Source organism: Phaseolus vulgaris, chromosome 2, assembly GCF_051622355.1.
Source record: "Phaseolus vulgaris cultivar YP4 chromosome 2, ASM5162235v1, whole genome shotgun sequence".
Lineage (NCBI taxonomy): Eukaryota > Viridiplantae > Streptophyta > Magnoliopsida > Fabales > Fabaceae > Phaseolus > Phaseolus vulgaris.
In genome coordinates, this window is record NC_143499.1 from 25,370,209 (window position 1) to 25,390,260 (window position 20,052).

Below are 20,052 nucleotides of genomic sequence, written 5' to 3' on the forward strand. Positions count from 1 at the left end.
TGCTTATTTTTTAACAGTTATCTTTATTTTGTGATCTTTTTATTAGTTTTTAGCTTAAATGCATTTTTCATTATTATTTCATTTTTTATTTGTCATTTATTTATTTAGTTTAAGAAAGGAGAAGATCTTGGCTCAAAATGAAAACAAAGATTTTCGCTGAAATAAAACATCTATTTATTTAAGAAATTGTTGGTTGTTTGACATATTTTACACATAAATCAACTTGATTTTCCTTGAGTAAACTATATATTTTCTCATCAAAAAATGTCTAAGAAAGAGTGAAATGAAAAAAAAATCGATATTTGATTCATTTTTTTTATCATTTTACATTTGTTTATTATTATCATTAATCTTAATTTGAGTAATTTAATTACCGTTTTATTCCAAAAATCCTAAAATTAATATTTGACTCTTTGATATTTAAACTTTTGTCCTGTTTACTACTTACAACAATTTATTTTCTTATTTATAACATTTAAAATTTAAATTTAAAACAAAAATTATTATTTTTATCAACTCTAAATCCTCTTCTAAATTTAATTTGATTCCATGAAATTTAAACAAAAATAAATACAAACATAAGTAAAAATAATAAATTTTAAATTTTATGTACAAAATTTCAAAATAACAAACAAAACAAATCCAACAAATATTTTTCTAAAAGCAAATAACGTAAAGTCATATTTTTTTAGTACGTAAGTTGAATAAGAAATTTTTGAATTCTGGACTACCTGGGTGATTGATCATGCGCTTTAGGTACATTGGAATATATGCATGCATGGCGCACCAACTGGGCCAGGGACATACACTCCAGCATTTTGGATTTTAAGTAAATTTTTATACAACGATTAAATTAATCATTTGTGTTCTCGAACGGGTGTTAGAGTCTAGAGAACGATTGCTCTGGTCCTCCTTTCGGTTGGTCGTTATCACTCTCAGCTTCCGCTTCACCTTCCTCCTCTCGGTCGTCTGATAGCACAGGTTGGGATGGTACCTGCAGAAGACACTCTGACGATTAAGTCAGTCAGGGTGTCGGTGCTCAGTTGTCAGAGTACTGTAGATAACGACGTAACTGATTCTTGGAATCTACGCTATTTATATTATCTTAATGTGTTTTCGTTGGTGGGCCGAATTAAGAAGTTGGTTCCTGTTTAGATTTGTGCTAAACAACTCTTAAATATGGATTAACCCTTATAACTTAGCCAATCCATGGCTCGTCGACATGGATCGATCAACCACATGTCGTCACGTGATCTTTCATCGTGATCGAGTGGTCAGATGGTTTGAAATTCTGACCGACTCGGTGAGTCATCCGATACAATTTATATTGAAAGATAAATGTCAAAATCATATCCTATTAGTCAACAAGATTGACTGAGACCCTCATAACCATTTTCCATTCTAAGTTTCCTTATTTTGTAAGACACTTACAATTGTATGAAGAAAGTAAGAAACCTGGTGCCTGTCTCAATTTCATGCCATTTTTTGAAGCAATTAATCAAACAAGTTTGCAGCAGCGTACGAAAATTTACTATTTCCTTTTCATTTCAGCAATTTTTTTCCTGTGATGTTCTTTCATTGTATGTTTTTCTTATTTTCTAAATAATGTTAGTTACTATATTTAAATCGCATACAATTTCAAGATTTTGACCAACCTAAGCAACAGACTTGTATAAGTTTAGCTTTGTGGTTGGTAAAAGTCGTGAGAAGAGGAGTAAGCCCTATGGAATAGGAGAGTGAAAGTATTGAGCTATTTTTTAAATCATACATAGGAAAACATAAAGTCTGTAATTTACTTTTAAAATTGACCTCAATCAAATATTTTAAAATTACCTTTATTCATCTTGTTACATAAAATATAATTTCTTTAGCTCTTAAAAGTTTTTCTTCCAGATGTATTTCACATTTTTAAGAAGATGAAAAACAAGAAAAAATTACTCCATACCTACCCTTTTTTTACACTTCCGCTTCTTGATTTATAACAGTGTACACGAATTATACAATATTATATAATTACTCCATAAACCTTATATTCACATTTATTGTATTATTCGTGTTTAAGGATAATGGTGTCTGTAATTGATTGAAAGACAAATTTATGCTTATAATTACTTTTTTTATGATATTTGAACAGTTAAGTTCAATAAGACCTTGTAAAAATAATATAAAATATAGCAATAGAGATTAAGTAAAATGAGAGTTGTAATTAAGTTCAGTTAAGAACTTGTAAAAACAATACCACTTATTATATTTATTATTTCTTACTCTTTTTTTTTCATCCAAAATTAGGTAAACGTTTATAATAACTTGGATACACATCCTTTTCCTAGGCGGCGATTCAAAGAATGTTACGACCCCATTCACACTGTAGAAGAACATGTACAATGAGTACAAGTGATCGGTGGTTGGTTTTTGGTTTATTGAGATAGGGAAAATGTTGTTATTTTTACTTAATATTCGTATAAACACCGAAAAAAAAGAAAATGTGAAATAAAGTAAATAACGCAACATAAAGAAATAGAAAAATAAAATATAACAAAGTATATGCAAATTTTGGACGAAAATAATACTATTCAAGTTACGCAATGTGAAAGGAGGCATATGGAAGCTATAATTAATAGGAAAACGCTTAATATTTTTTTAATCATTAATATTTTATATGCCTGAATACTAATAAGTATCATTAATAATTTAATAATATATAAAAAAAACTATTAAATAAATATTATATCACAATTCATAACATTAAAAACTAAGCAAAATAACAATTTAATAGATTATTAACATTTAAAATAAATATAAAATCTAAATCAAGTATTGAATAAAACGCAATAATCTTTATCAACAATAACAAGTTCACTTGTAAAATAAATAAAAAATTAATATATGTTTAACTTACAAAATAAGTTCTAAAAACTATAAAAATTAATATAAACGAGTAAAATGTTTTACGAGAAAAAGAATAAACATAATTAAAAAATAATTTATACTGGTTTGTAAATCTCAATAAGTATGTGCATTTATTTGTCTTAAAAATATTTTACACTAAATTTAAAATTAAAAAAAAATAATTATTTCAGACTAGTTTCTTACATAAATTTTGTGTGTGGATAATGATCAATGTTCTTTCTGTCTAAATCCATTTTTTAAAAGGAAAAAAATTGTTTGTTATTAGATATACTAAACACGTATATTTAACACCACAGTATAATAATATAACAATATTTAAAATTAAATAAATTTTTAATTAAAATATTATTAATTTGTTAAGTGAATGTTTTTTACCTTTTATCATCACACGGTAGATACTAAACGAGAATGAATGGATACACACGAGAAAAAAAAAAGTATTTAATACATGTACAGATTATTTAGTGATGTATTAATTATTTAGAAAATGAATTATCTATATGGCGTGAAGATAATTATATTATTAATGGGTAATAAATAAGAATTAGAAGGGAAGCTTTAGTAATAAATGAATATATTTGAAAAATAAAAATTAAGGAAAGTATTAAAAAAGGTTGAGTTGGGGAAGTGAAAAAATGAGGAAGAAGAGGAGCGAAATCGTTGGTGAGGTGAGATGATGTGCCGCGAGGCTTGATTTCTATAAAAAGGATTCTCAGAGTCCGCATTTTGTTTCAACCATCCAACACCTTCTCGCGCTTCCCTTCTTTCCTTTCCGGATTCTATTTCCTCCCCTATTTTATCCCGAGAGATGGAAGTTCGCCGGCGACCCAACCGCTCCTCTCCCGCCGGCGAACCCCTCAAACAACCCGACTCTAATCCAAACAACGACGCCCACTCCCACCTCACCAACGCCCTCTTCTTCACCCTCTTCTTCTCCGTCGCTTACTTCCTCCTCCACCGATGGCGCGAGAAGATCCGCACCTCCACCCCCCTCCACCTCGTCACGCTCTCCGAGATGGCCGCCATCCTCTCCCTCATCGCCTCCTTCGTCTACCTAATGGCCTTCTTCGGCATTACCTTCATCCTCCACCCCTTCCTTAACTCTCGTACCTCCCCCGACGACGACCTCGACCTCCACATTCCCAAACCCTGCGACCCACCTATCCCCACGCCGCTGCCGCTCCCTCACGACGACCGCGACCTCGTCCTCGCCGTCGTCTCCGGCTCCGTCCCCTCCTACTCCCTCGAGTCCCGCCTCGGAGACTGCCGGCGCGCCGCCGAGATCCGCCGCGAGGCGGTCGAGAGCATCACCGGAAGGTCCCTCCAGGGCCTCCCCGTCGAAGGCTTCGATTACGACTCCATTCTGGGGCAGTGCTGCGAGTTGCCGATCGGGTTCGTTCAGATCCCGGTCGGCGTCGCCGGACCGCTTCTTCTCGACGGGAACGAGTACACCATTCCCATGGCCACCACCGAGGGGTGCTTGGTCGCCAGCACCAACAGAGGCTGCAAGGCCATTCACCTCTCCGGCGGAGCTTCCTCCATGCTCCTCCGTGACGCCATGACCAGAGCCCCCGTGGTTCGATTCGGCTCCGCCAAACGCGCCTCTCAGCTCAAGTTCTTCCTCGAAGATCCTCTCAACTTCGATTCCCTTGCCGTCGTTTTCAACAAGTAATTTAACTTTCACTTAAACAAATTCTGTTTTTTTTTTTCTCCTTTATAAAATTTGTATCATTTTTTAATCACAACCGAACATGTGATCAATTTGAGTGAAGGTCTCTACTCTAAATTCAGTGTGAGTTTAATCACAAATTTGAACGATATATATATATACCTTTTATTAATATTTTTGTAAATAAAAGTAAAAAGAATATCGTTTAATAAGCCGTTGGTGTGTTATATACGCACGTGTAGGTCAAGCAGGTTTGCGAGATTGCAGGACATAAAAGCAACAATAGCAGGGAAGAATCTGTATATTAGATTCAGTTGCAGTACAGGGGATGCCATGGGGATGAACATGGTTTCGAAAGGAGTTCAAAACGTACTTAATTTTCTTCAGAGCAACTTCCCTGACATGGATGTTCTCGGGATATCTGGTAAGTAATTAAACACTAAAACTTGTTTGGTTTTTTTATGAATAGGGTGAAAGTGATGAGATGATGTTGTTATTATATTATCAGGGAATTTCTGTTCGGATAAGAAAGCTGCGGCGGTGAACTGGATTGAGGGGCGAGGGAAGTCGGTGGTGTGCGAGGCTGTTATTAAGAAGGAGGTGGTCAATAAAGTATTGAAAACTAGCGTGGAGGCTTTGGTGGAGCTTAATATGTTGAAGAACCTTACCGGTTCAGCTATGGCGGGTGCTCTTGGTGGTTTCAATGCCCATGCTAGTAACATCGTTTCTGCAGTGTTCTTGGCCACTGGACAGGATCCTGCTCAGAATGTGGAGAGTTCTCACTGCATAACTATGATGGAAGCTGTCAACGACGCCAAGGACCTTCACATCTCTGTCACCATGCCTTCCATTGAGGTAATCAATCTTATTATCTTTTAATAATCTTCTTTAATTAATATATATGTTAGCCCTCACTTTTTATTTAATAGATCCTGCTTCTTCGTTGGTTACAAATTAAATGAACAGAGACACAAACTTTAAAATTGAAACTAAGAAATAGAAGAAGAAACATTATTATTCTTTTTTATAGTGTGAGAATTGTTATGATGATAAAAATATTTAAAAAAGTAGTGCATGCTTTGCATGAGAAAGACACGCAATCACACGAATGCAGAAAAAGAAGTAAAGAAAGATTTAATTTTAAATGAAAATGAAAATGAAAAATAAGAACAAATGCTTCAAGATAAACACCTCTTGTGTATCTTGGATACTTTATTTTTTAAGCATGGTGCACAAACAAACAAAAGAAAGAGCTGAGCAGAGTGACGTATCTGTGTAAAAATGCAGAAAGTAGAAAGTGTAAGGGGGCTGAAGTGTACATAAAAGTGACACATGTAAGCTAAAATGGTGACTACACAAAATCAGTAATACTGTTGACTGTTGTTTCTTTATTTAATTAGAAAATAAATAAAGTAGAAGAAGAAATTAATTTCTGAAAAAAAATCTAAATTAAAATATAAAATAAATATTATTAAAATAATAATATAGTGAGTTATTAAGTGGTTGTATTTAAGATGACGTAACCTATGATTTCCCTTTAAAAAAAATCTCTGGTGTCTCTTTTTTGTTCTCCACATTAGCATCTAGTACTCACCTGTGTATCAATCCACCCGTAATACATATACAGTCAAAGAAAGGTGATATCACCAAATCCTTGTCTACAAAAGTATTGTTCAACCCTTGTTAGCCTCGTGGAAAGAGGAGCTTGTTCAGCGGAAATTGTTCTCCTCTCTTAATTCACAAACGTGACACTTTCAAAAGAAAAAATAAGTACATATTATATTTTCCACATAGATTATGTTCTTCAAAGTATGAAATAAAAGTATTAATAACAACAAAATATATTTCCCTTTTTTACATATTTTTGGTTTTCCATCTAATATGTAAATAGTTTCAAATCTTATTTTAAATTTTTTATATTCCTTCACTTTAACTCATCTAGTCCAAACAACAAAGTCTCACTAATATTGTCTTCAGAATCTTTTTATTTTGTATCAAACTTTTATTCTTTTTTTTCTGGCGGGCAATCACACATTGTATAGAACACCACGCTTGTTCGACACGTGTAGAGAGAAGGACATGCTAATGTCAGTTCATGTTTGATAATAATTGCTTTCGAAAAATAGTTTTTTTTTTTAAATTAAATTGATAAAAACAATTAAATGAGGTGAACATAACTTGGTTTTTGTTTAATTCCTCTGTTTCCTGTACATGCAAGTTGTCACTCCTCTAGAAAAAGGTGACATGTAAGTCGTCAACCAAGTGACACATATTACATATTCCATTGGATCCCTTTGCTCTGATTTTAGCATTTTATACGATTTTTATTATAAAAACATACTAGTATACAATTCTTTAGAATTAAATATATATAATAAAAAATATTAAAAATTATAATGTGATTATATAAAAAATGTAAATTATTAATATATCATTAACCGAAGTATAAAAATGATAAAAATGGTAAGATGTTGTATTTAATGATGAAAAGGTTTGCAAGTGTGAGGGTCATGATGGTTATAATGAGGAAAGTATTTGATTATGATCCCTGAGAGTTGAAGAATGGTGCAGGTGGGTACAGTTGGAGGGGGCACACAACTGGCGTCTCAGTCAGCTTGTCTTAATTTACTAGGGGTTAAGGGTGCGAGCAAAGACTCCCCTGGTGCAAATTCTAGGTTACTAGCAACCATAGTAGCTGGTTCAGTCCTCGCCGGGGAACTCTCACTCATGTCTGCAATTTCAGCTGGCCAGCTTGTGAATAGCCACATGAAATACAACAGGTCTACCAAGGATATCTCCAAAGTTGTCTCCTAATTTACCTTCCACCATCACATTGCAACAAATTAACTCAAATTCTATCGTCAATAGTAAAAGCTGTCCAAGGTTGCAACTGTATTATCATTAATAATAGCATCAAAAGGACAATTAATTGTGTTGTTGGTTGGGAAATTACGACTTCATTAATGTCCCGTGGCCATTCATAGGAGTGTTTTATCTGTTTTGTTTCTGGTTTGAACAAGACATGAATAAGACTTAGTTAAGTTACTCTTTTTTTAGCATTTGAAAAAAAAAAGTTTTCACCCTTAGTATGTCTTGTGTCAGTCTTCTAAAGCAAATGTATCAAGCATGTCATATTTTCAGTCGTGTTTTTTCTTTATAATGTATTTAGCTGTGTTATGCTCTCTATTATGTTGGGCTTAATTTGTCCTTTTAGAGTTGATCGGTGTTTATATAAATAAATGGGAAAGTGAGATATTAGGCACCTTAAAATCACACTAAGCCTCTATTTCTTTCAATGGAAGATTGTTTACAAGAGGGATGACCACTCATATCACTTATCTGGATATCCATTAATATATGTGTGTGACAAAGTATGGGAAAGCGGATTTGTGTGAACAATTAAAATTATGTTCCCTCAGAGAAAGCTGCATGTCTTTATGCAGCATTCATGATTTTTTCATTTTATTCCAGATTAATTATAAAATAAAATATTAAAAATATTTATAATAAGAATAAAAATATTATAAATATTTATAATAAAATTAAAATAATTAATTAAATTATAAAATTTATATAAATAATGGATTATATATTATACATAATTCATTATATATATATATATATATAAATTTTACAATATAGTTAACTATAATAATATATATAATAGTAAATAATAATATACATATATTTATATATTTATAATGCTAAAATATTATTAATATTAATAACATAAATATTAAATATTAAAACAATAATATTTAACATTAATTTATAAAATAATAATAAAATTAAAAATAATCATTGATTAATAATAATAATAATAATAAATTATAACACAATAAAAATATATAATTATTTATATAAAAAAATAATTTTATATAATAATATTATTAATAATTATAAAATAAATAAATATATATTATTTAAATCTTAAAAAAAATTCAATTAACTCAAATCTATACTTCATATTTCATTATTCAAATAATTTTAAAATAAAAATAAATTTATAAACTTAAATTTTACACATTTAAAAAATATTCAAAATTTCTTCGTAACTATCACACTATTTACAAACTTCAATATATTTTTCTAAAACATCAACTTTAACAAATCTTAATCTAAACAAATTTATTTCTTCACGTTTTTCTCTCAATTTTTCATACATTTATTCTCTCAAATTTTCACACAACTCTTAATAAATATGCGAGAATAAACCATGAAAGATAGAATGATATGTAGGAACACAGATTTAATTGAAAGATATTATATTATTTACATAAACTATTTTATCATTATAATTTTTTTTAATACTTTTCACTAAATAATTTCAACCTGCACGGCTTAATTATATATATATATATATATATATATATATAATTTATTCGATACTAATACTGAAGTATATCTATTATTAAAATCTTTTTTGGGATACTTTAATTATCTCCTTAATTTTATTCATTTATTATTGATAAAAAAATTATTAAAATCTCTTTATCTTTTCAATTCTCTCTTTTAATTTAATTTATACATTATTATCTCAGGTTTGAGATTTGATTTCATAAGAAATAATTAAATTTTAATATCTTTTATATTTGCATAAGAAAGTTTAGGTGTATTGAATCCCAATTAAAAACAACTCATTTTCAAGATATATAAGTACTTACATAAATTCTTCTGAACATTTATCAACAACTTTTTTGCTACCAAACTATAATCAACTTGTAGAAATTTTCTAAGCAAGTTGTACTAGATACGACTTATTAAACTGATTTTTCTTTTATCAGGAAAGTATTAAACTGAATAGTGAATCATCGCTGCTTTACACTGTTGGGCTATTTTGGCCTTATTTATTTTTCAAACATTTAAGAGTTGATACTATTTTTATCTTTTAGCCATACTATTTTGAGTTGATTAAGAAATGTAAGTAATATATTAATTTCAATAGTTTCTGTTTACATAATTTACATGGTGGATAATTATTTCATTCACAGGTTGGATAGATTTCTGTTTACAAAACTTCAATAGAATTCATATTCCTCCATCTTTAGAGATTTCCGTAAACGTCTTTTTGGGCATGTTCAAACTTGAACATGCGACAATTTCGTAATCACATCTATTTTGCAGTTGAGCTTTAACTACTATATCAAATTTTCAGAGTAGATCGCATCATTAAATAAATGGAGAAAAGATTTTGATGACTTTGTGCTCGCTACTAAAAATCCAAAAGAGAAACTGAGACATGGAATTGCGAATAGTACCTCATCCCACTAACCTTGTGCAGTGTTCTTTGTTTCACTATTTGTGGATGCTCTGATTAAACAAGCCATTCCAAACTGGTACAAATACTTTTCTTATGTTCCTAACAATGACCTGTTGGGAAATTCAGACCACCTCAAATCACTACACAATACAATTCAGTTTAATTAATAATTAAGACAGAACCATTTAATATGTAGTTATTTATAACTGTTAGAGCTCAGAATCTTCTTCTGAATCCAGAATCCTATATTTATATAATCGATGGTTCTTTTCAAGGTTGAGATTAAGTTTCCTTCATTAGGAGTTCACCATACTTAATTAGCGTAACGTTACTTTATAAGGTTTTAATGATTCAAATTTAGTATTTAATATGGTCAATAAAGACAGCTTAACATTATGTCCCAAAAGTTATCTCAGGATAGAGACTACCAGTACAAAATTTAAGTTAAGTTTGTTTATTTAACGAATTTTATCATTAGCGCAAGTGAATAATGTGGATACTTATATAAGCAATCTTCTGTTACAAAAATATGTTTTCAATGAGAAAAAATAATGAAAGACTGTTTAAAAATTGATATAAAATCAATAACATATTTATAAATTTAGTTACATAATCAGTCTAAATTAATAGTATTTTAGCGAATAATTAATTTATGAAAGAGATAGTTAGAAAAAAAGGTAAAAAAAAATTGCAAACAAATGTCCTATAATTGGAGATAATGAAACTTTTTTTTTTTTATATTGAAAGTGAAGTGAAGAGAAGGTGGTAGACTTTGAGTAGCACTATGGTTGGAATGTTACCAATAAATAAATGTGAGTCAATCTTACTTTCCATAATCTATATGTCTAAATTCCTACGTGACCATTGAATCCATTAATTACTCAAAGTCAACGAATCTTCAAGTTTCAAGAAAATATGATGAGATCAAATTGGAAAATAATGAATAAATATATCTATTCTAATAGACACATACTGAGGAAAAAAGATAAAAAGTAACAAAAGAAAATTATTATTTTAAATTTAAAGATAATAGTTAAATAGAAATATTTTTTAAAAATTCAACCTTGAAAAAGGAATTGAGGAAATATAAATTAATAGGTTATTAATAAAATATTATGATAAAAACGTTCTTAATGGAATTAAAGGATCTATTCTATGGTAAAAAAATATTGTTTAAAGTAATTTGTATGTAAAAGAAAATCATTAGATATTAATTTAAAAATAAAAAATAATTAATCATTATATTAATTAAATTAGATATTATCTTATAAATTAAAAAAATATTAATATCTAAAATATTTTTTATTATTATTAAAAATTTATAATGTAATTTTTAAATTATTATCTAATTAAATTTTTAGTTATTAATTATTTTATATTTTAAATTAAATAAATAACTAATTTAGAATATACAGTAGTTAATAGTTAAAATTTGATAACTAGATATTAATTTAAAAAATATTTTACAATTTTTTATTAATAATATAAATTTTAAATATCCATAATTTTTTTTAATTTATAAAATAAGATATAACTTATTACACTACAAGAAAAAAGAGTTTTAATAGAAGTTATTTAACCATCGTTAAGTTCTAAAGGTTATTCAAAAATCTCAGCAAAATAAAGAAAAATTTTATAACCTTTAAATTTTAAAGGTTTATTTCAAAACTTCAGCAAAATAAGTAAGGTTTTTTAACCTTCGTTAAATTCCAAAGGTTTATTCTAAAACCTTAGCAAAATAATTGAGGTTGTTTTAACCTTCATTAAATTTCAAAAAATAAATTCTAAAATCTCAGCAAAATAACGGAGATTTTTTTAACCTTCGTTAAATTTTAGAGATTTATTGTAGAACTTCAATAAAACACTCCAGATTTTTCAAACTTCAATAAACAAATATAATTAATTCTATTTATAAATAAATAATTAAAAACTGCATAGTTTTAATATATTTTATAACTAAATTCTCTAAAATTTTGAAAGTATAACTTTACATTACAAATAAGTTTTCTAAAGCTTTAAAAATTTATTTTAAAAACTCAGCAAAATAACCTTGGATAATAAGTATATCAACAACTAATCTTGGATAATAACTATTTCAACAGGCATATATTTTTTTTTATGATTAATGATAATTGGTTTATATGATTCCTAGTCTTTTTAAGTATGTTAATATTTAATTCTCATAATTTTGAATATTTTAAATTAAGGTCTTTATTTTAAAATATGTATAATAATTATTTCATAACACACATGACTTTGAAACCCACATCTAATAGATAATACAATTATTTATGATATATATTTAAATTGGGACAGTAAGGTGATGGAAGAAACAACATTGGAGTAAGAAGAAGATGGTGCCTTATTTAGTATTTCTTCTCCTTAGATATAATAGATATAAGTGTGGTTGAATTGTGATTCCTTGTTAAAACTGTCGGCGACGGACATTGAGCCTGTCCTGGAGAATAGTGTGTCTACGATGGAAGCGAGAAGTTAGGAGAATCATTAGACATGATGGAAAAGATTTTAACCCTGGATAGTGTAAAAATAAATCATTGTTAAAACCATTTTTTCTTGTAGTGTTAATATAACAATTAATTATTTGTGTGTTTAAATTAGTTAATAATAACATTTTTCTTATAATAATAAAAGAGAATTAAAATTTATAAAAAAATACATTAAATAGGTACAAGTAGCATTAAAATTGAATAATACGTGGATGAGTCTTGTCATTAGAAGGATTATTGAATGGTTTTGCAATGTTGATGCTATTAATTAATCAATAACTTAATGCTACAACCACTAATTTATAGAGCGTTTGATTTCACATCCTTAATTGCTTAGTTGACGTGAAAGCTTATAAAGGGAGTGTCGACATTTTCGTGTGTTTAAACGAGTAATGTTATATTCTCTTACAAATTGCCAAATTATTTTATTACCTTGTAAAACAAAAATTAAATAATTAGAAACAATATATTTATTATTTTAAAAAGTTAAAATGCATTTATTTAATATTACGTGAAAAAGGAAGATGGTGAGCATAATTAATATTTGTTATATATTTTGAAACAATGATGAATATTTTTAAATTTTTGGGGAGGAACTACGAAACAACCAAGCAGATAAACTTAGAAATCACGTCGGCAACGTGGACCAAATTAATTAAGCGCTTACTGGAGTGTAAGAAAATAATGGAAGGATATTATTTAAGCCACGCATTCACCAAAACATTCAGTTAATCAGGTTCATGAAAAGATGTTTTGATTTTCAGTTTTTATTTCATTCCATTTTTATTTTTATACTTCTACCGGTCAGCTCGCGACGATCGAAGGTTGCACAATAAACAAATAAATAAACATGATAATACGTGGCAAGTCAGTGGTTGTAACTATCATTGAATGAGTCAAAGATACTTCGCAGAGCACTCCCTTAATACCAGGGAACCACCATACACGACCCAGAGACCACTAAGCGTGTCTCTAGCAATTGGTTACTTGGCCTGATGGCATTTTCATGTGTTCTTCTTGAATCAAAGTAGTAAAATGTGATGCGGAAGCAATGGGTGAGTGAAACAAAGCCCTCCTAGGAGTTGTGATGGCTTTGAAGGTGCATGATGAGTATGGGTTAGAGAGGTTCGGCCAGCTCTATGGAGAAAGGTGAAAGGAGTGAAGTTTATAGCCTAGATTTCTAGGAGAAGTAAAGCTAGTGCACAAAATGGGCAGCATAACAATACTCAATTAAACTTGAAAATACAAGGTGTAGGCTCCTCCTTTTATAGGCTAAGGAGGACCATAATGCAACCCTAATGCTAGCCAAATGAAATGTAAATGTGAAGCACATGGGTGCACATGGCACATGGGTGCACATGGGGAGGGGTGTGTCTAGTTTTTATGCTCACCCCCTCCATGGTCTTTCTAGAATGTTTCACACAAATATGCTTTCTACACTACTCTAATTACTAAGCACCCCTAATGGGCCTTTATGTAACAATTACAAAGGTCTTATCTTCCCAAAACCGTAGCTTTGACCCATGTGTATGTGAAGCTAGACGGTCTAGAAGGAATCCTCATCATGGCCTAGACGCTCCTTATGTAGCCGCTCCTCATCATGGCCTAGACGCTCCTCTTCATGGGCTAGACACTCCTTTTTGAGACTAGACGCTCCTCATTATAGGCTAGACCGTCTAGTCTTGGAGGCTTGGCTTTCATCGTGTGGTGAGCTTGGGCCCTCCTCCATCATGGCCCACACGAGCTAAGGCCCAAGTCAACCTACAAAAGGAATTTCTGAAAGGGGGAAATGTACGTTTTTCATAAGATCAAAAGAACTTAACTAAACACTAGCATTGACTTGAGCATCGGAGTGCAATCGCAGGTACCCCTACCGACCGGACGAACGTGCGCGAGAAGGAAGAAAGACTCGAAGAACTAAACAACTATAGCACGACATCAATTGTGTATCGACGTGGGTCAACATCCACACAGGTACAATTGGCGCCCACCGTAGGGCCCGAGTAAACGCTTTTCCCATACCTAAGGATTCCAACAAGCGAAGATGGTTTCAATAGTGAACAACACCAACAATGATAACGTAGCGAAAGAACACATGATGATGCTTCAGACTCTCTAGGCTCATATGCAGGAGTTGCTTCAGAAAGGGGTGACAGACCAATTGCGTCTGGAGGAGGAAAGGAGGAAGCAGGAAGAGGAGCGACAACAACAAGCAGAAGAAATGGCTCAATTAAAGGAGCAAAACAGAAGGTTACTAGAAAAACTCGAACAATCTAAACGTGAAGGACACTCACAAGCACCCACACCACCACCACATCAATCTGGAACAAAAGTATTAGCCCAGACGGTACCTCACACGTCATTGGTCCACCAGACCAATCAAAGCGTAAAACATGTTGTCCCTAACAGAGTAGCAAACCCAAGGGGCCATCCCTTTACGTATGACATCATAGCCACACCTCTCCCCAGCAAATGGAGAGGATTAACCATGAACCTCTGTGATGGTTCTACAGATCCAGACGAACACCTAAATATATTTAGAACGCAGATGACTCTCTACATGATTGATCAGACGGTGTGGTGCAAAGTCTTTCTCACGTCGCTCAGGGAAGGGCCACTTGGATGGTTTACTGATCTCCCCCCTAATTCCATTGCCAGCTTTGATGTTTTGGAATTGAAATTCACTACTCAGTATGCCACGAGCAGGCCTCATCGGACGTCCTCCATGTCCCTTCTTAATGTCAAACAGGAAAGAGGAGAGTCCTTGAGAGCTTTCATGGACAGGTTCAGTAAAATTTGTATGGGGATACGCAATTTGAATTCGGACATAGCAATGCACCATTTGGTTTCGGCCATACTACCCGGGCGATTCACAGAAAGCCTTATCAAGCGACCACTGTACAGTATGGACGAATTGAGAACAAGAGCCACAAAATTCATGCAAATTGAAGAGCATGTTGATTATCATAGGAAGACACATGTTGAGAACACAAAAAGAAACAAGGGCACTCGTCCTCCAGTAGTACCGGCCGACCGAGACCGATATCGCCCCAATAGAGGTCCGCGCTTCCACAATTATACGCCTTTGGTCATACCGAGGGGGAAGATCTTGGACGAAGCCTGGCAAACTGAATTGATCCTAGCATTAAAACAAGCACAAACACCTCCCAACACCGATACAGCTAAACGTTGTCAATACCACCGCAACTACAGTCATACGACCGAAGGTTGCCAAGCATTGAAGGACAAAATAGAAGAACTTGTCCAAGCTAGTCATCTTCGCAAGTTTGTGAAGACGACCGTGCCTACACCTAGATCGCCCCAACGTGACATCGACTCCCGAGAACGTTCAGGACGACGAGACGACCGAACCCGCGATGATCATCGTCGCACAAATAGAAGAAAACGAAGCAAAAGTCCAATCATACGGACAAGGCCTCGGAGTGAAAATCCTGAGCGTAGAAGCCGAACCAAACAAAAAGTTCGTGAAGTTATCAACACAATTGTCGGGCCCGTGTCGCTCGGCCTACCCCCTCAAGAGATTAATTATATAGCAGGTGATTTTGCAGGTGGAGGATGCTCCAATTCGGCAAGGAAGAAACATTTAAGGGCGATTCAGTCCGTCCATTCGGCCTCCACACATCGTCGACCGCATATACCACCAATCACATTCACGGACAACGACTTCACCGCAATTGATCCCGCTCAAGACGATCCCATGGTCATAACCGTAGAAATTGATAAGTTTGCAATTGCCAAAGTGTTTGTAGACAAAGGCAGTTCGGTCGACATCTTATATTGTGAGACATTTAAGAAAATGCAGATTTCAGAGGCAGAAATACAGCCTTACAATGAACAGATAGTCGAATTCTCGGGAGAAAGGGTCGACACAAGGGGATACATTGACTTATTCACTACATTCAGCGACAATTACCTCAGCAAGACTATCAACATATGATACCAGTTGGTCAACTCCAATACCTTGTACAATATCTTACTAAGTCGTCCATCTATCAACAGACTAAGGTTATTGTTTCAACCCCCCACCTGACCATGAAATTCCCCTCGGTCAATGGAGATATTGCCACAACGCATGTAGATCAGAAGATTGCACGAGAATGCTATGTGGCCAGCTTGAAGGTCGAGCCAACCCGAAGGCTCTATACCACAACGACCGACCGATCCCCAAACCGAAGAGGTCGATCACCGAAAAGGCGTTCTAGAGGAAGAGCTTCTAGAAGGCACCTGGTTGCTCTCGTCGACCTAGATCCCCGACTGAATGATCCTCGAATGGAGGCAGGGGAAGATCTTCAACCCATATTCCTTCGTGACAAAGACCGTAAAACACACATGGGAACATCCCTCAAGCAAGACGACCGAGAAGCAATCGGTAAGACATTAATAAAAAAATGTTGATCTCTTTGCTTGGACTGCTACAGATATGCCAGGGGTGAAATCGGATGTTATCATTCATCGTTTATCCATATATAAAGAAGCTAAACCAATCGCCCAAAAGAAAAGAAAATTGGACGAAGATCGACGCAAGGTCGCACGAGAGGAGACTGATAAACTGGTGCAGGCTGGGTTCATCCAGAAAGCCCATTACACAACGTGGTTGGCCAACGTAGTAATGATCAAGAAAGCAAATAACAAATGGCAAATGTGTGTAGATTACACAGATCTTAACAAGGCATGCCCAAAGGATTCATATCTTTTACCTACTATTGACCGACTGGTCGAGGGCGCGGCCGGGCACCAAATCTTAAGTGTCCTCGACGCATACTCAGGATACAATCAGATACAGATGCACCATCGCGACCGAGAGAAAACAACATTCAGAACAGATTTCGACAATTTTTTCTATGAGGTCATGCCATTCGGCCTAAAAAATGTCGAAGCTACCTACCAGCGTCTAATGGATTATGTTTTTCATGATATGATCGGACAGAACGTGGAGGTGTATGTTGACGACATTGTTGTTAAATCAGACTCATGCGAACAACATATCTCAGATTTGAAAGAAGTCTTCCAGGCCTTGCGTAAATATCGCATGCACTTAAACTCGGAAAAGTGCGCGTTCGGTGTAGAAGGTGGAAAGTTCTTAGGTTTCATGCTCACCCATCGGGGCATAGAGGCTAATCCAGAAAAATGCAAGGCTATTACAGAAATGAGAAGTCCTAGCATACTCAAAGAGATTCAGCGACTGATCGGTCGTCTTACATCATTGTCTCGGTTCGTACCCAAGTTTACCGAACGAACGAGACCCATCATAAAACTGTTAAAGAAAACGACTAAGTTTGAATGGACAGATGAATAAGAACAGAATTTCCTCCAGCTCAAAACATTTCTGGCATCCCCCCCGGTCATCCAGAAACCAAACACACGCGAGCCCCATCATGGTCTACCTCGTTGTCTCCAACGAAGCAGTAAGTTCTGTTCTTGTGCAGGAAATTGAAACAGAAGAACGACCAGTATACTTCGTTAGCCGAGTGTTGCACGGTGCGGAGGTCCGATATCAAATGGTGGAGAAAGTCGCATTGGCTTTAGTCATTAACGCACGACGGATGCGGATGTATTTCCAAAATCACCGGATCATAGTTAAAACTAACTATCCCATTATGAAGATCCTCACCAAACCTGATTTAGCCGGACGAATGATAGGTTGGGCGATTGAATTATCAGAGTTCCATATCGAATACCAACCCAGGGGAGCCATTAAATCCCAAGCACTTGTTGATTTCACAGCGGAACTCACTCCTTATCCGATCGAAGAGAAGACATCCAGATGGACGTTGTATGTAGACGGCTCTTCGAACAATCGTTCGTGCGGGGCAGGAGTTGTACTTGAAGGACCAGGAGAGATTGTTATTGAGCAAGCCATGAAGTTTGAATTTAAAACATCAAACAACCAAGCCGAGTATGAAGCAATAATTGTTGGTCTACACCTGACAATCGAATTAGAAATAACTACTCTAATTTGTAAGAGCGATTCCCGCCTAGTCGTTGGACAACTCACAGAAAAATATGAGGTAAGGGAGACTTTACTTCAGCAGTATTTCCACTTTGTAAAAAATCTCTTAAGCAGGTTTGAAGAAATTTCGTTCCAACACGTCCGGAGGGAGAATAATACTCGGGTGGACGCTCTCTCAAGATTGGCTATTGTCAAACAGAAGGGAGTCCATTGGTCGGTCATACACGTGACTCTAATCAAACCAAGTGTTGGTGCTGAAGAATGCATGGCAACCGATACTCTGCCTAACTGGATGACTCCCATCAAGCAATACTTGACTGAAGGAGTATGTGACCCACACTTAGAAAAAACGATGAAGCAACAGGCCGCCAGGTACATACTCATTGACCAAGACCTCTATAGGAGAGGATACTCCCGTCCACTCCTAAAGTGTCTTAACCCTGAACAAGTCACTTTTGTGATGACTGAACTGCACGAAGGAGTATGTGGAACCCATTCTGGAGCTCGAACTGTGGCCGCTAAAGTATTGCAAGCCGGGTATTACTGGCCGACCGTGCAAGGAGATTGCACCGAGTACGTCCAGAAATGTTTAAAATGTCAAGAGTTTGGCACCCTACCACACCAAAAACCAGAAAACTTACATTACATTTTGTCTCCCTAGCCCTTCGTGAAGTGGGGGATGGATATTATTGGACCCTTCGCACATGGCAAAGGGCAATGTAAATTTTTGTTGGTCGGCATCGATTACTTCACCAAATGGATCAAGGTCGAACCCTTAACGGCCATTACCGCCCGGAATGTCCAAAATTTTGTGTGGAAGAATATTGTTTGCAGGTTTGGCCTACCTCAGGTTATTATCACAGATAACGATCGACAGTTCACCGAGTGAGGGCTAGCAGAATTCTATGACAAACTCCACATCAAACATGTTACGAGCTTGGTCGAGCATCCGCAAACCAATGATCAGGCCGAGGCCGCAAACAAAGTCTTTCTTAACAAGCTGAAGAAGATACTTGGTCCAGCCAAAGGAAATTGGACTGAAGAACTTTTGGAAGTTCTCTGGGCCTATCGGTGTACCCCTCAGTCAATGACTCAGGAAACACCTTACAGTCTGACATACGACACCAAAGCCATGATTCCGATCGAGATAGGCGATCCCTCATTACGACGACAAACGTTGGATCTGAACCTCAACAAAGAGAGCTTACTGGTCGGCCTCAACCTCATCAATGAACTAAGAGACAAGTGGAAAATACGTGAAGAAGCATGCAAGATACGAGCGACAAGAAGATATAACTCAGAGGTGAAGCCACGGAGTTTTCAAAAAGGAGATTTTGTTTGGCGCATGCCTAGCGACGCTCGGAAAGACGGTAGCAAATTTTCAAGTAATTGGGAAGGACCATTCCGTATTGCCGACACAACAACCGGCGGAGCGTATTACTTAGAATATTTGTCAGGAAAATCTATACCGAGAACGTGGAATGCCACGCATCTCAAATTCTATTACAGCTGATAAATGAAAACAGTGTACTCTTTCCTCGCTCGGTCGTTTTATCCCTAAGGAGGATTTTCGACTGAGAAGGTTTTAACGAGGCACTTAAAAAACTCATCTCCACAAAACGCTCGATCGTTCGGTCAGAATCATAACTTAAATGTTATTCGAATCATAACTTAAATGTTATTCACCAATTTTGGCCAGAAATTAATAATGTTAATTATTAATTAAATTAACCGA

At 34.4% G+C, this 20,052-nt stretch overlaps 3 protein-coding genes across 3 annotated transcripts; all 3 read left to right on the forward strand.

Annotated features, from left to right (window-relative positions):
- Positions 1–3,526: 3,526 nt before the first annotated feature.
- On the forward strand, positions 3,527–7,765 carry LOC137811056 (3-hydroxy-3-methylglutaryl coenzyme A reductase 1). Its single transcript, XM_068612636.2, has 4 exons — positions 3,527–4,578; positions 4,822–5,003; positions 5,088–5,434; positions 7,151–7,765. The coding sequence occupies exons 1-4, from the start codon at positions 3,719–3,721 to the stop codon at positions 7,391–7,393; spliced, it is 1,632 nt and encodes a 543-aa protein (XP_068468737.1). The 5' UTR covers positions 3,527–3,718; the 3' UTR covers positions 7,394–7,765.
- A 6,706-nt stretch (positions 7,766–14,471) lies between these two features.
- Positions 14,472–16,304, forward strand: LOC137809259 (uncharacterized). Its single transcript, XM_068610394.2, has one exon. It carries the CDS (start codon positions 14,472–14,474, stop codon positions 16,302–16,304), a length of 1,833 nt encoding a protein of 610 aa, XP_068466495.2.
- A 1,438-nt stretch (positions 16,305–17,742) lies between these two features.
- Positions 17,743–19,830, forward strand: LOC150029073 (uncharacterized). Its single transcript, XM_090297919.1, has 3 exons — positions 17,743–18,854; positions 19,152–19,167; positions 19,285–19,830. Exons 1-3 carry the CDS (start codon positions 17,743–17,745, stop codon positions 19,828–19,830), a joined length of 1,674 nt encoding a protein of 557 aa, XP_090154045.1.
- The last annotated feature ends 222 nt before the right edge of the window (positions 19,831–20,052 follow it).

Coding starts and splice junctions, on each gene's coding strand:
- LOC137809259 (XM_068610394.2), top strand. CDS start 14,472: ATGCAGGAGTTGCTTCAGAAAGGGGTGACAGACCAATTGCGTCTGGAG.
- LOC137811056 (XM_068612636.2), top strand. CDS start 3,719: ATGGAAGTTCGCCGGCGACCCAACCGCTCCTCTCCCGCCGGCGAACCC. Junction 4,579..4,821: donor CTTGCCGTCGTTTTCAACAA/GTAATTTAACTT, acceptor ACGCACGTGTAG/GTCAAGCAGGTTTGCGAGAT. Junction 5,004..5,087: donor GGATGTTCTCGGGATATCTG/GTAAGTAATTAA, acceptor TTATATTATCAG/GGAATTTCTGTTCGGATAAG.
- LOC150029073 (XM_090297919.1), top strand. CDS start 17,743: ATGGTCTACCTCGTTGTCTCCAACGAAGCAGTAAGTTCTGTTCTTGTG.